This window comes from Lagopus leucura, unplaced genomic scaffold (assembly GCF_019238085.1).
Source record: "Lagopus leucura isolate 7727_CA_CO unplaced genomic scaffold, USGS_WTPT01 Super-Scaffold_100044, whole genome shotgun sequence".
Lineage (NCBI taxonomy): Eukaryota > Metazoa > Chordata > Aves > Galliformes > Phasianidae > Lagopus > Lagopus leucura.
In genome coordinates, this window is record NW_024962291.1 from 1,762,192 (window position 1) to 1,777,108 (window position 14,917).

Genomic DNA, 14,917 nt, shown 5'->3' on the forward strand with positions numbered 1-14,917 from the left:
GAGAATGGTTTTTTAATTACAGTTTTTCTAAGCATGTTAGCCTTGAACTATTCTAAAGGAGTAATACAGAATTCTTCTAATATTGCAGAACTTTTCAGAGGTATACTACCTTTTGCTGGTGCTCTAAAAGGATAGATACTTGTTTAGCAAAGGAAATGAATTAAATCTTAATCTATTTACATCATAGTACAGAAATATAAGAAAGCAGCTTATAATTATCCCATCACATGCTATAGAGTTGTAAGGAAAATGCTTTCTCAACTACCTTCTAGCAAATAGTAACCAAGGGTCTTTTATCATAGTGACACTGGTTGCGTTTTGTTACATGAGAAATGGCAGTTCTAGCAGCACAATGCCCTGGAATGCACCACTGTTTCATTGTGTAAGAATACTACTCCACTTGACTAGGTCTACATCAGAAGTATTTCTATGGATCATTAAGGATATGATGAAAACAGAGATGATACCTTCTGGACAAAAGCAACCATAGGTACAGTGACTGGAACAGCTGTACTCAGGGTTGGAGCAGGTTTTAATACACGGAGAACCACATTCCTCATAGATTTGATTAGCAGAACATTTCCCCACGGCTGCAACAACCAGAAGTGCAAAGTGTTAAGGTTTTTAAAGTGTAAATAGAAGAATCTCTCATCTACAACAGGGGATGGAAAAGATGTTGTGAAAACTATCATAAATAGTCTCTTACCCTGCCTCAGTACTCAGCATGAAAACTGCTATGATTTGGAGAAGACTTTGCTATTGTTTCACTGTGATTATTAAGAATTAATACAGTGAGTGCATATTGTGCCTCACTAATATTTATAAATTCCACAGGGCACTTTGTAGAAACTGACTCTTTTGAAGGATTAAAATCAATTGAGAACCAACCAAAAAATAAAATGGGTTAACAATTTATGTAAGAGGGGTAACGTTGGAGAAGAAGAAAAATTACTTTAGAAAGAAGTGTAAATGAAAAGATTTGGGGATAGTAATGGAAATTAGAAGAGAAAGCTTTCAGTATGTATGAGGAAAGAATGAAAAAATTTCATCAGTAAATAGAAAAAAAAAGAGCATTTCCAGTGCATATGAAGATGAAAAGAACAGAAGAATACAACACAAGAGATGGAGATGGAGGTAGGGTGAAATGATACAAGGCCTTGAAACTAGAAGAGGGATTTCACTACTTTTATGCTAAAATCTATATGGTAGCCAATCTCAAAGATTTTTTCAAGTTAACTGAGTTTTCCATGAATAAGAAGAAATATGTTCCCATTGCAGCATTTCATTTTTATCAATTTACTACCCATGGCTGAGATTAAATGCAATTAATATGAATAAAACATCTGAACTTACAGCAGAAGTTTTCAGTCCTCCAGTTGAACACCACTTGATGAGACATAGCACATTGCCTTGAATACTCTGACAGTGTAGAGCAAGTACAGTTCTTTTGTCCTGGCTCACTGCAGTCCTGCATGTCAAGCTGACAACGAGTGACAAACCCATCTTTTGGAACACTGCAGGTTGGTGACACCAGGTTAAGCAGCTGAGAGCAGATCACGGCCTAAATAAAAAAGGGAAACAAATGATCCTAGTAGTATTTTCCTCATCTGAAAACTAGAAAAGGAAATCTCTGCTATTTATGATTTTCTTGTTGGCTTTTTTCTTTCCCTTGCTTAGTAATAGGCATGGAACGAGTTCCACTTCTTCATAAGTTGAACAGTAGCCATTATTTTAGTGCCATCAATCTCCCTGTGAATGGTTGAGAACATCACAGAGAGAGAATATGTTATCTCATGGTGATTCATTAGGGAGAGGGACGTGTTCCTGGACAAATATCACTATGTTGATATATCAACATGCATTCCCCTTTGGGCATGCATTTGATATTTAATGTTGCCTACTGAAGTATAACATAGCAAAGAGAACGTAAAGAACTTAAACCTCCCAGCCAACAGAAATTCTCCACCAGATCAAAGTATTTTTTTTCAGTGTGAATACAAGTAATATTTACAAGTCTCTTCACAAATCTTTCTCACAGGACCCAGAGAAACGCCTATTCACTGTGGAAATTATGATTTGACTTTCCCTGATGAAACAAGAAGGTCATTCTAAGAATGATTTAATTCTTATATCTGCAGATTCTAAGAAATGGAAGCTCTTTTGTTCTTTGATGCTACTAAATGCCTGCCTTTGGTCAAACATGTAAATATGGATGCATCATGTTTCAGGTACGTTGATTTTCTTTCCATCTAGGACTGGAAGCGATAGCAACAGACAGCGGCTGACTCTATTGTAAATGCTATTATCTGGCAATATATTGAAAGTTTTTCTGAATGTCTTCAAGTTTGTACAGCTTACAATTTCAGGTTGTTTGTTGTTTCACACCAAGTTCATTAAAGCTCCATGAATTTCCTGTGATGACCTGCATCAGTTTTCAGAAGGCTGTGAGCTATTGGTATATTTATATGAATGACACAAATCCTGATTCAAAAGTACCTGAGCCTTTTTCAAAATGTATTTTGTTGCAAAGAACTCTTCTTTCTTGTATCATGTTATACAACTTTAAAAACTATTTTCTTGAAAGTGGATTTGTGAAACCATAGCCTCTCTTCTACTTTGTCTATCTCACTGCAGAAAATTCAAGATCTTTCTTACGTATTTTTTGTGAGGAATGGAAGGAATTGATATCTCCTCAGACAGACAGATCTCTGATGGATCATCCATTTTTTGTAATGCAGCAAACTTGTATGTATCCAGTAATTTACCTGTAAATTTAAGGGTTATAATTTGTCAGGAAAAAAAAACATGGGTTCATTTAATTGTTGATGTGATGGAGTAAAATTCAGATTCTATTCCTTGACTATAAAAGTTGCTGTTAAACTTAGTTTCCTGATAACAACTAGTTATTTTGCCCTCTGCCTGTAATCTGTCCAGTTAAACTTAGTTTTACAACCTTGATCATCTGTGGGTTGTTACCCACAATTATTCATGCTTCCTCATCCTATCCTGCACTCTTGTTTTCCCCTACATACATGGTTTTACTCATCACAGTCTAAAAAATATTGAAAGCTCTTTTCAAAGCTCCTTTCTGCGTATAGAATATAGCATTTGGAAAAATTATTCTGAAATAATTTTCAGAATCAGTTCATGGTGCAATTTAGTGCTTTCACACTAGCCTTGTAGTTCAGATTAGCAGTGTGCTTCTGAAGCAAATCATTCCTATCATTCCTAGTGCAATTTGGTTTGCATAGTGGATTGGCCTTGGTATACAGAATTGTTATCAGATTAAAAAAACTCCAGAGGATGTGTTCTTAAGAGGTCCATGGGCATTGAGCTCCAACTGCTCATGAATACCACTCCAATAGACCTGGTTAGAGTGATGGGCACTCCCTATATCACAAATAGGGCTGATGCCAAATTCTGAGCACCAATGAGTTTTTTTCCAAAGTTTCATATTTACTGGACAAACTACTTTTTAATATTCTTGTCCACTGTGTTCTTTTTATTAGAGCCTCGTTCTTGCTTCTGTCTAATGCAGTCATCTCACTCACTGCACCTTGCTAAGAACAAACCTTGGATGTTCTGCAAGTTAGGTGAGAAAACATGATTCTTACTGCTTAACTCTAAAATGTTATCACTTGTTTGAGGAACCTATAACTTTATTGCCACAGCAAATAATTATGCATAGCATAATTGTATGACAGATAGGTTTGTTGGTAACATATAGTGCTGCTCTACTCAACTCTAAAACTGAACAGTCACAGCAATTAAAGAATTAAATTCTGCCTTGACTTTGTTTGATTAGATCTCCTTCCATGTGATCTGCCATTAGATCTTACCTTCACTCACAAAGTCATTTAGTTCATAGCCATCATAATTTCCACACATTCCACAGGTCTTCCCCATGTATTTTTTTTCAGTCAAAACCTAAAATAAAATCAAAGGAAACATATAAAAGAATCACCCTAACTAAAATGATCTGCACAGTACTACTTCTCAAACAAATTCAGTTCAAGAACCCTTTTAAAGGAGTTCCTTCTCATTAATATCATTGACTTGACTGGATGAAGAGTTCTGAAATCAGTAACTTGCTTTCCTTATCAGCATGTAGTGAGTGTTCTGATTTTTCTTCTTATTCAATGAAAAAACAAGATTCTAAGAGATTTGCAGTTAACTGAGTGAGGCTAATACTGTAAGGAGCTGGAGAAATAGAAATAAAAAATTGCTGTTTCCTTTTGTAACTTTGTTGACAAAGCATGTATTTCAGGATTGTTCTCTTAGGAAATTCAACATTACAAGAAGAAAATCTACTTTCAGAGAAAGGTTATTCATTTGTTTATTGCTTTAGATAGTGAACTGGTAACATTGCTTCTGATTACAATCAATAAGTTATTCTGAAAATCTTAAATTGCAGGAAATAATTGGACTGCATGTAAAATATAGCATGCGCTGGAATATATTGTATTATGCTGCTGAAATAGCCTCAGGAAAGCATAGAGTCCAAGAAAACATCCATAGATCTCAACATCAGTTGCTTCAGATAACAACCAATGCTGGAATTTAAAGAAACATGTAGGTATAAAAAGCAAGAAGGTTAATAGATGAAACAGGAAATAGAATAAATACCCAAACAGTAAGCACATCCAAAGACCTCCAATTATATCTAAAAACTGTCAGCCCAGTAAGTCAGTGAGAGTTTTATTTTCTGCTTCATGAGAACGTTTTACTAACCATGAGGTAGTCCTCATTGTTCCACATGACAACTAGTTCCATCTCCATCAGCTTGGCAACAAGGCGGACACTGCGCCCATAAGGTGCTATTTGAATTCCATTGCTGGCATAAGGCAGCTTGATGACACTGTAAGGTGGGAGAAGACAAACTGAGCTTCTCATATCACTGTCATGTGGGTATTAGCTGTCTTTTTTTTAGACATAAAACACACTGCAATCTTAGTATTATAGCAACATGAAGTAGAATTTTTCTCCTTTGTAACTATAATATTTTGAGATGCATTAACGTTCCTACTGTATCAGTAGATACTGAAATCAGTATCAGCTGTTTCATGGAAGAATCACCAAGATATGATTACATGTATTATACTACTGATACTGTTTTTGTAGGACTCTGTATCTTCACTTGATTTGGTTTTATTAGGGCAAAGATATACATTTGAAAACAATGCATGGTCTACGTAAGTAGAAGTAATGTTGGTTCTCCTGAAGAACTACAGACTATATAGCCTGTCAACTGCTAAGAACAAAGACTGACAAGTCAAAGAAACTCACAAAGGGAATACTGTAGGAAGTTTTTAGCCTTGCAGCTGAATTTTAACACTGTAAAGCAACAACATTAAAAAACTGAGGTATTTTTCTAAGTGCTCAATAAACATGTATACAATCACAGAAATGTTGTTTAGGTGGGACCTTGTATGGTTAACCAGGCCAAGCTTCCACCTGAAACAGAGCTATCAGCAACACCAACACCAGATCAATCTTGGCTTTTGGAGAGTGACTGAGATAGAACGGATGGGAAACTTTGGTTTCATTTCCTCAGTAAAACAGCTGTTTTCTGAAAATCATAATACTTGGATAATGTAAGCCCCTCCAGTGTTTCTCAGTTTCTTGAATACTTCAGAGTTTCTCTTATACACTAGATGTGTTACCTTTAGTACAGAGGGCTCAGAGTTACCAAGTCTCAAATCAAATAAGCTTTAAGCATAACGCAGGAACTGAAAATTTTCAGTACCTTCTAAAGTGTATAATCTTTAGCAGCACTTGTGGAGGAGATTTAAACTATTGTAAGCATACTAGTATCACCTAGCAGACCGTAGTTTCAATGTGAGAACTGTTTTGGTTGGAGAAGTCTAGTTAGTTAGTTAGTTAGTTAGTGTTAACTTCCATGTTAATTTTTTGTTAATTCGCTTTTGACACAAAGTAGGCTACTTTGTTGAAACTGCCTCTTGCTTTCTTGACATATTTTCTCCCTTTCAGCTCAGAATCTTACCCGACGCTCCTGACAGAAATGCTGTCTTTCTCAACAATGATGACAGAAGGACCCAGTTCAATAATGATCCTTGCAATTTTTTTGTCCAGCCCGCGGCGGAACTGAATGTTGAAGTCTGGACTGGATTCATCACATACAGTTGCAAAGATATAGTTGCAAGTCCCAGTGAAGTCATACTGATATTTATCAAAAGTTGAAAAATGCCCTCCGCCCCAGGTAGAACAGGAATCCTTGCTCAAAACTATAAATGAGAAAAATGGATTTAGGCCTACTTGCAGTGCATTTATCCATTCTCATTGCCAATTCAAACACAGACATCTGATAAGTTTCTAATTAATTAATCATGTGAACAACATTCTAGAGATGTTTTTGTAGCCTTAAAATTTTACTTCTACTCAGGAAGTCAAACAACAGTTGGAGTAAGAGCAATACTCTTTTTACTGTAAGCAGGAGAGCTCCTTTTCTTACTTTTTGCTTTGAGAAACACCCTTGCATCTTGTTGGGTGATTTCAATGTTAACTACTTTGTTCCAGTCTACTCAATCTGTTTGTAAAAGTAACAACTTGCTACTGAAGAGATACCTTAGCATCCCAGATACAACATTTATGGGGCTATCTGTGCCTATCTAAGTGTCATGAATTCCCTGCACAGTCAGATCATGAGTATCCAAAGACAGCCTTCAAAACTCCACTTTTAAGTCCCCACTATTTTAGTTCTGTGTTTGTGTAGCAAAGTTCAAACCAACATTGCAAATATAGGGAATGTTTTAACCACGTATCATTTTTAACAATCACTTCTTGACTGAAAGGACAGATACTAGGAGGTTGAAATGAATCATGAAAAGAGATACAACTCCAGCATTTGATGTTACAGACATTTCTATACCTACTTAGAGCATTTGAACAGTCCCTCTGAAGCTGATAAAACAACTGAAGTAAGTAAAATCATCATTTTTTATCTATTTCCAGTCTTACATCATTGCTTGTCATTGTTCAATGATTTTGTTTATCTACTTTTATGAAGCTCAATGTTTTAGACCGTATCTTAGAAGCAGAAACTATCAAGTAAGGTTAGCAATGTCTACCTGCAATTTATATTGATTATTTTAAAGCTGAAACATATTTTTGCTCTTTAAGAGCAATGTAATGTTCGGAGAATACTGCTGTTTTTATTCTGTAGAAAAAACTGTTTTCCAGTGAGCTGTTACCTGTTGACACAAAGTACTCCTCTTCCATACTTCTGGGCTGTCCAGAACGTCTAACTGGAAAATAGGAATCGGCTAATTGTTATCGTTGATCCTTCATGTCCAAACCTAGCCGGCTCAATGTTGTGCTTAACAGATATGACCAGAAAACCCCAGCTTTTTCAGAGGATGCCAGGGAATGAATATGGTCAGAGTGCAATAGGTGTCCATTTCTATGAATACAGAGTGCCTGCAGAATGCAGTTTATTTGTTGTTACTTCAATCTTATTTTTAAAAAAAGTAACAAATGGGAGTATGAATAATTCAGGAAAATTTAAAATCAGATGACAGTTATTTGTCTGTTGAGTAGTTTTTAATTAAGTGATGTCTCGAGGTTTTCGTTTAATTTCTGTGTATCTGTGCCCCACATTTCCTCTGGTTTTAAGAGCTGACAGAACACAGAGATGAGTTGCTGAATTCTTCTAATGGGATGCCTTTATCTACTTTTCCCTTTAACATAAACTAATGAAGCTCTTCCTGTAGCCTTTCCATGCTTAAGCCGAAGAGCACACACATAACATAAGCCATTCTTTGTTTGCTACTTCTGCCTAAAAAAATGCCAATCATAATAACATTTGTACTTTATATAATTTTTGTTACCATTTTAATTATGAATTATAATGTAAATTATAAATTATGGTATTAATTATAAACAAACAATTATATTGACTGCTCTAGTAGTACTTCTGGTAGCTAACCTTTTTTAGCAATTTGGAGTGGTATTGCTAATTTTTCACTTTTAGTAAGAGTATTTTATCGTCTTTTTGTATTTCTTACACTCAGAAGGACTAGCACAAATTAGCAGTAAGTAGGCAGCTGGAGTCAACTTTGATTACAGAATAGGATGCATGCAGACAAACTTTCTTCACAGCTGAGAGAGAACTTCTGGGAAATTATCAGGACTTGTGGCAACAATAGCTACAGTTGGATGCTGAAGGGGAGCTATATCCAGACTGTCTTCCTTGCTTGGATATAAGAGTGAGGAAGAACTATTCCATATTCTGTTCCCACACCATATTTATTTACAAGGGCAATCTGTAATCTTTAAAGTAATCTTCAAAAAAATCTATATATAGAATCAACTTTCCTTCCTGGATTTTGGAAATGATTCAAAAGAATCAATTCCCTAAACTCTTATATAATATTATTAGACCGTGATCTGCAGGAAGGAAAGCCAAATGGATCACAAAAACGATTTTTTAAATTCTAAATTTCTGAATTTGGATCCCAACAGTTGAAAGTTACTGTAACTGCTCATATCTCTTCTGCCCTGTGGCATCAAAACGTAGCAGCATGGTAGACAAAAGCATTTTCCAGTTAGTGTTAAACTTACCACAGCCAGACAAAACACAATACCACCCTTTAATAGGCAAAACTCCTCATTTACAGCTTCTAAAATTAATCCTTTAAAACCAATTCTCCTTGAGGCAAGAATTTATTTTTAGTATATGTTTTGTACAAAGTCTTCTGCAATATTGAACTGATGCTGAATAGAGCTGTTACTCAGAGCTGCAACATGAACATTAAATAACATGTCAGATACTTACTTCTTTGCAAGGTTTCTTTCTGTTTTTGGAGAAAAAAGTGGGACCAGTAATCTCCCTCAAAAGCTGTAGGAGGAAAAAAGACAATATAGTTGAATTCTTCTATAGGCAAATCATTTTTATTATCTTTATTTTGATTTATTTTTAAATACTGTACAAACCAAAGCACAGCGGGCATATATGAATTGTGTCCTGATAATTATTGTGGAAAACCAAATATTTCTGCTTGTGATAGAAAATTTTTCTGCAAATGATAAAATATTACCAAAGACTGCCAGAAATCCTATGTAATACAGGATTTCCTGTACTTAAGCCTCAAATCCTTCCTTGTTAAAAACATATGGGATAAATTTTGTTGCATGTTTCTGAATTCTTAGTCCATCATATGAGCAGATGCAATAGAGGGACCAGCCAAAACTGGGAAATTATGGGCAAAGTAATATCCCATGTGTTCTTTACAAGCATCATGCTATTTGTAGCAGAAAAGTGAGAAATCCCCAGGCCTAGCAGCCACTTTAGCTGTTCTTGCTCAAGAAGAATGATGAAAGCTGCTACCTGCTCCCTTTCACACAACTCTTCACAGTCTGTCTAGTGATGAAAAGCCGAGGAACATTTAGCAAATGTGGAGTACAGTATTATCTTTCCGACATGAGTCCCCCTAGACATGCACAACAGCACTGTGATCTCATATGTACCCAAAGGTTCTCTGTACTAGCAGCTTGCTTCCTACAAAGAAGTGAGAAGAGTGTAAGATGCTGAAAAGGGCTTCTACGGACAATCTATGAACAGTAAACCCTGTGCAGGTATACAAGCAGAGCATGCATGGAGCCAGCTTTTCATACAGTCAATATTTAGACATAAATAACTAAAGAAAACTGTCAGAAAAAAATACCTCCACATGCTTCAGAAACATGTTACTCCTTTATTGAAGTTTTTCAGGTCCAGTATTTCTTGGATGGTAGAAGTAAATATCCTCTAGAAAGCATATAATTATCCATTCCACCTTTAGGATCTTTTGCAGTAGAGAAAACATGAAGGTATATTATGACAGAAGGCTTCTTTAATCTCAGAAGCCAGGCCAGGCCTACATACAATTTATGTACTTCAGCTCTGCAAGACTCTGTTGTTTCTTAAGGAAACAAAGAGAATAAAAGCTCTTACAGAGCTCACCAACTGTAAGAGACTCTCCAGACAATTCCACACAGCACTGTTGAACTTGAGGTAGTGTTTATTATGTGGTATACAGCACACTGCTTCTTCTGTTCTCATGTTCCCAGTGAGCCATGCATCACACTGAGTACATCAAAAAGAGTGACAGAATGAGTCTGCGTGGCTATTGAACAGGTACTGTTTACAACCTAGAGTTATTGCTATGTTTTCTGAACACCTTGATTTTTATGTTTCCACTTGTTTTATTATTGCATTACTATTCTATTATAATCTATTTTTGTTGGATTGATAGTTTTATAATTACTGTGTTTTAATCTCAAACTGCAAGCACTACATTCAAGGGATTTAAGAGTGTGTAAAATCAGAGGATATTTGATTTGTAGAAACTGAAAACATGTCTAAAGCATTAATTTAAGTGAGATTTAGCCAGAAAGCTTGAAATAAATCAAGAAGCCCAACAATGGCAAATATTTTAGATCAGAACAGTTTACAAAGCTTATTTGTTATCCATCCAAGCTTAAAGTTTGTAAGTCTAAGCATGTGAAACAGTTACAAAATGTTATAAATACTCCAGGATTGGTATTGACATTAAAAAAGAAGAAGGTGATAATTATCCTGGATCACCTGGAGGTGTGTGAGGGTTGTACTAGAAATACCTAAGGTTGTGACACCACTTGACTATTTTGCTCAGAGTGGGTATTAAAACAAATATAGAGCTACTTGTTGACCATCTGCCAATCAGTCTGTATTCTGTCAGATGATGCTATTAAAATGATTACAGTAATTATTCTAAGCATTTCTTTTTCTCACATTTAACTCTTAGGATATTAATAAAATTATCCTGGCAATTTTATGAACTATTTCCAGTTTGCAATAGGCTCAAAATCCAGATCCATGAAAAGAAGAATTGGAGTTCTTGCTTTTATTTAATTCATTCTGAACGGACTATGATTCTGTGACTGAACATGGATCTGAAGTTGGAAATAATGAACATCCTGCCTGTTTGCCAATTTTAGTACATACAGATCAACCTCTTATGATTCAGATGTTACTCCAAAAATTGTCAGATTTTAAAGCTAACTTAACAAAATGAAATCTTTTTTTTTTCCCCACAGTGTCAAACACAGCATTACATTTCACAAGCTAAATATTTGCTGATACACCCCAAGATAAAAAGATCACTCTGCTATTCTACATTCTACCCTTAGACTTTTATTTTTAAATTCAACAGAAGTTCCATCCTAGAAAACTCAATGCTTTAGAGATGAGATTCTATCTGTATTTGCCCAGGTAATAAAGAAAGCTTGTGGCTGAATAGGGGTGGGCAGGAATTGTCCAGTTGATTGTTAAAGTTAATGTTTATAGTGATATATCTACTCCCCAGATACACAAAATCATGCATATTAAAACGTATAGGCATTTGCATTTTGGGTCAGAATCCAGGGTTAAGGTGCTTGAAGTGATCTTGGTTACAATGGTGTTAACACAGTGAACAGAGTTAAACTTGATTTATAACAATATAACTGAGATTAGAAATTGGCTCAATTTCTAGAGTCTACAAAAGAGTCTACAAAAGAGTTGAGTAACTTTTTTTTTTTTCCTAGTGCTGCAGTTTAGGTCAGTGATTTAAGAGTAATATGTGCCCTCAAGCAATTAGAACTATATGGTCTATTAAATGTAGTAAATACAGTACAGAAGAAATAAATTTAACTTGTTCAAACTAAAGTAAGTGAAGTATGCCTTTTAGCAGTTTGCAACGTGTTCATAAAATTAGAACTGTAACAACTGATAATCACTGAGAACCTACAGAAGAGATAAAACAGAAGACATTATCTTAGACAATAGCAAACCATGGGTGAAAAAGTGTCATTCTCCATTGAAAATGCTACAGGAAGAGGAATGAGTAAGGCAGAGTAGCTATAAACTTAATTAACTTGCCTGTCAAGTCTTAGTAAAAAACTACAGCCAGATGAGTTAGATGAAAATTGAGCACTTTATAAGACTAAAGAATTATACTGACTAATATATGCAGGAATACCTAGAGTCATGTAAAAATCAAATAGACTGAAATAATATGAATAATATGCATGTACTCCAATTCAGCATTCTTTCTCAAAAAAAAAAAAAAAAGGAAAAAAAAAGATGTCATCACACAGCACACACTGAAAACTTTTTTGCAGTTTGTATAACAATGGGAAAAGATTTTGAAATGTTTATACAATCTCTTCTTCAGAACTTCCAGTGACATCTGTAGGACACAACATCAATAACATCTGAAAGATAAAGGCATTCTGAAGCTAGGAAAGAGAACATAAGTCTATTAAAAGTATTTCCTGTATTTAGAGAGACTATTATAATTTCTGTATTTCATACTTGTTTTAGGTAACTATCCAACAATAACTGTTCAAAAAAATGAAAATTTAGGAAAAACAACCTACTTCAGTTATGTATTTATTAAATATACAGTTGTATTTAAAAGTGGTGAGGGAAAAGAAAATGTTTAATGTCTGATGGTCACAGGAAAGGAGAGTAAGACTTGAATTGTACTATTATTTGTTGTAATTTTACAGTGGAGTTTCCTACTTTGTCACAATACACGTTTTCCTTCATATCATACACAGAGAGGAAAGTGGACGTTTTAGACTTACCAGCACATTGCAGACAACTGTAGAAGATGAGCAGCAGTGCTGTCAGAAACATGATGCATGCCCTAAACACAGAGATTTTTCCAGTACCCTCCTCTGCTGCAAATGGGCAGTGCTCCTGCTACCGCCACTTTCTAGGTTTACCTCTTCAAGCCTGGATGCTTTATATACAGAATTCCAATGCCCTCCCTCATTCCCATGGCTTTCAGAAACTGTAGCAGCAAAGCACCCGCCAAACAGGATCTCCTCTTCATCAAGCTCAGCACACCTAAATGCCTTTAGAAAGAAAAGAAAAAAGAAAACAAAAACCTTCTTCAGTGTGTTATCATTCTTACAAGACTTTTATACTGATTTCCACTAGTAACAGTTTGATCACATTTAACTTCACTTACTGAACAAATTTGTTATTATACCCAAAAGCAATTGAGATCAATAATATGCAAATTCTACCTGATAAGGAGAAGAACAATACTGGACCAACACAAGTAGCAGAAGAAAGAAATGCAGGAGATTTGGAAATGCTGGGAAGACTGCTTGGATATAAGATGGCATGAATGAATAGAGATATAGATTTTAGATTTAAAGAAAAAAAGTTCTTCTTTTATTAACTTTTATCCACTCTCCTTACTGATTCTGTTCATCTCTGCAGTTCAAGAAGAATGATAAAGTTTACCTCAGTAAAATGGGCCGCCCTTGGTACAAGCACAGGAATGATAGAACTTCTTTCTTGAGCTTGTAGAGGATCTAAAAAGGCTCTTGAGTACCACCTTAGCACTGCCAAGGGCAGAGGGCAAACTATGTCATTGTCTCCACCAACAACCCAAAAGAATAGCACCCGTTCTTTGATCTCCCCTCATCAGAGCTGAAATGCCGGAGAGACAGGATATGTTCAGTTATCATTGCCAACCCTGAGCTGACAGAATATAAACAGAACTTTACTTGCTTGATCTTGGCATTTTTCAGAAATCACTGAAGTTTCCTAATAAAACACAGAAGTAATGGTTTACCCTCTCCATATGAATCTCTTCAGCCTTTCCTGTGTCACCCGTGCAATACTGAAAGAAACTCATTACACTTCTGGATTTCAATTGTCCTTTTCTCTGATATCATTATTTTGCTTAAAACGTAGTTCCTCGTCATGTCCTCAAATTTACCCCTTTGGGCAATGGGAAGATGTGCATGAGAGACAGTAAAAATACTTTAACCTAATTTCAGACTTGATTAATATTAAGTTTTAATTCAGATGAAGGTCTGCCTTCATTTTCTTCCCCCTCTCATCTTCCTTTTTTACCATGCTTCTTCCAACTGAAGGGTAAAATGTATGGTTGTTGATAATAGAATTGTAACCCCAAACTCCAAAATTCCTGTTGAAAAATTTTTTACACCTGCCTTATGACAAAACAAAGTAAATGAATAACAATAAGATAAACTATTTACAGTGGGGAAAAAAAACACCTGTTCAGTCAAAAAATGGCATTCAAGAGAATTTCATACCAAGTGCTTGCCCACATCTATATGCTAATCACAGCATATCCCACCATTCAACCAGACTGCGAGCTTCTAGTCTTAAAAGCACTCACCTGTCAGATACAAGAATAATTTAATAATCTTTGAATCTGTGGCACCCAATGCATTCTTTTGTTGCTTACAGAACTTTTTCACAGATTTCACCTCAGTACAGTTAGAATAACTGAACATTCAAAATCAACTCTAGTAATGAGAGAATTACCTTTGTCTCCAATATTAAAATCTTGTATCTGTCTTCTAAGGAGATCTCTTCTGGGATGCAGGAGGTTATAAGCAGCACCTACAAGTATATTCAACCAGACAAGTCAAAACTATGGTTCAAGAATAAAGCATTTACTGCAGGACTGTGGAAGGTGAATACATGCTCAGCAATCAGACAGCTATTTTACACAGAACAGCTACATAAAAATTAGCTTAAATTATCTTAAATAATTAAAAAGTTATTTCAGAGGAATTTATCCAGTTTTGTGGTTTTGGTGTTTTATTTTCTTCTTTTTTTTTTTTTTTTTTCTAATGAGACACTGACACCCTTAATTAATGCTAGTTTTGTTTCCACGTCATTGTTATAATCGATTTAGTAATCTCATAACTTCATAAATCTCAGTAATAAGTGTAGTACAGATGAGGAGAGATAGATACTGGCCATGTATATTTCTTAGTAAACATTTCTCAGTAGTTAGCTATAGCTTACTTTCCAGCATGATGTGTAATTCTGAAAGAATTAGAAATACCAAAATAATTTATGCTAAGCCAGAAGTTATGCATACTGAGAGCCGAAACAATT

At 35.3% G+C, this 14,917-nt stretch overlaps 1 protein-coding gene across 1 annotated transcript in view; it reads right to left on the bottom strand.

The window, feature by feature from the left end:
* Nucleotides 1-14,917, bottom strand: part of LOC122187190 (mucin-6) — an 81,513-nt gene that overhangs the window by 21,266 nt on the left and 45,330 nt on the right. The window contains exons 2-8 of the mRNA XM_042884468.1: nucleotides 12,732-12,882; nucleotides 6,005-6,245; nucleotides 4,732-4,858; nucleotides 3,840-3,927; nucleotides 2,656-2,765; nucleotides 1,354-1,561; nucleotides 468-590 (exon numbers count right to left, since the gene is read on the bottom strand). Coding sequence (XP_042740402.1) covers nucleotides 468-590; nucleotides 1,354-1,561; nucleotides 2,656-2,765; nucleotides 3,840-3,927; nucleotides 4,732-4,858; nucleotides 6,005-6,245; nucleotides 12,732-12,882 — 1,048 coding nt within the window. The remainder of the gene's footprint in view (nucleotides 1-467; nucleotides 591-1,353; nucleotides 1,562-2,655; nucleotides 2,766-3,839; nucleotides 3,928-4,731; nucleotides 4,859-6,004; nucleotides 6,246-12,731; nucleotides 12,883-14,917) is intronic.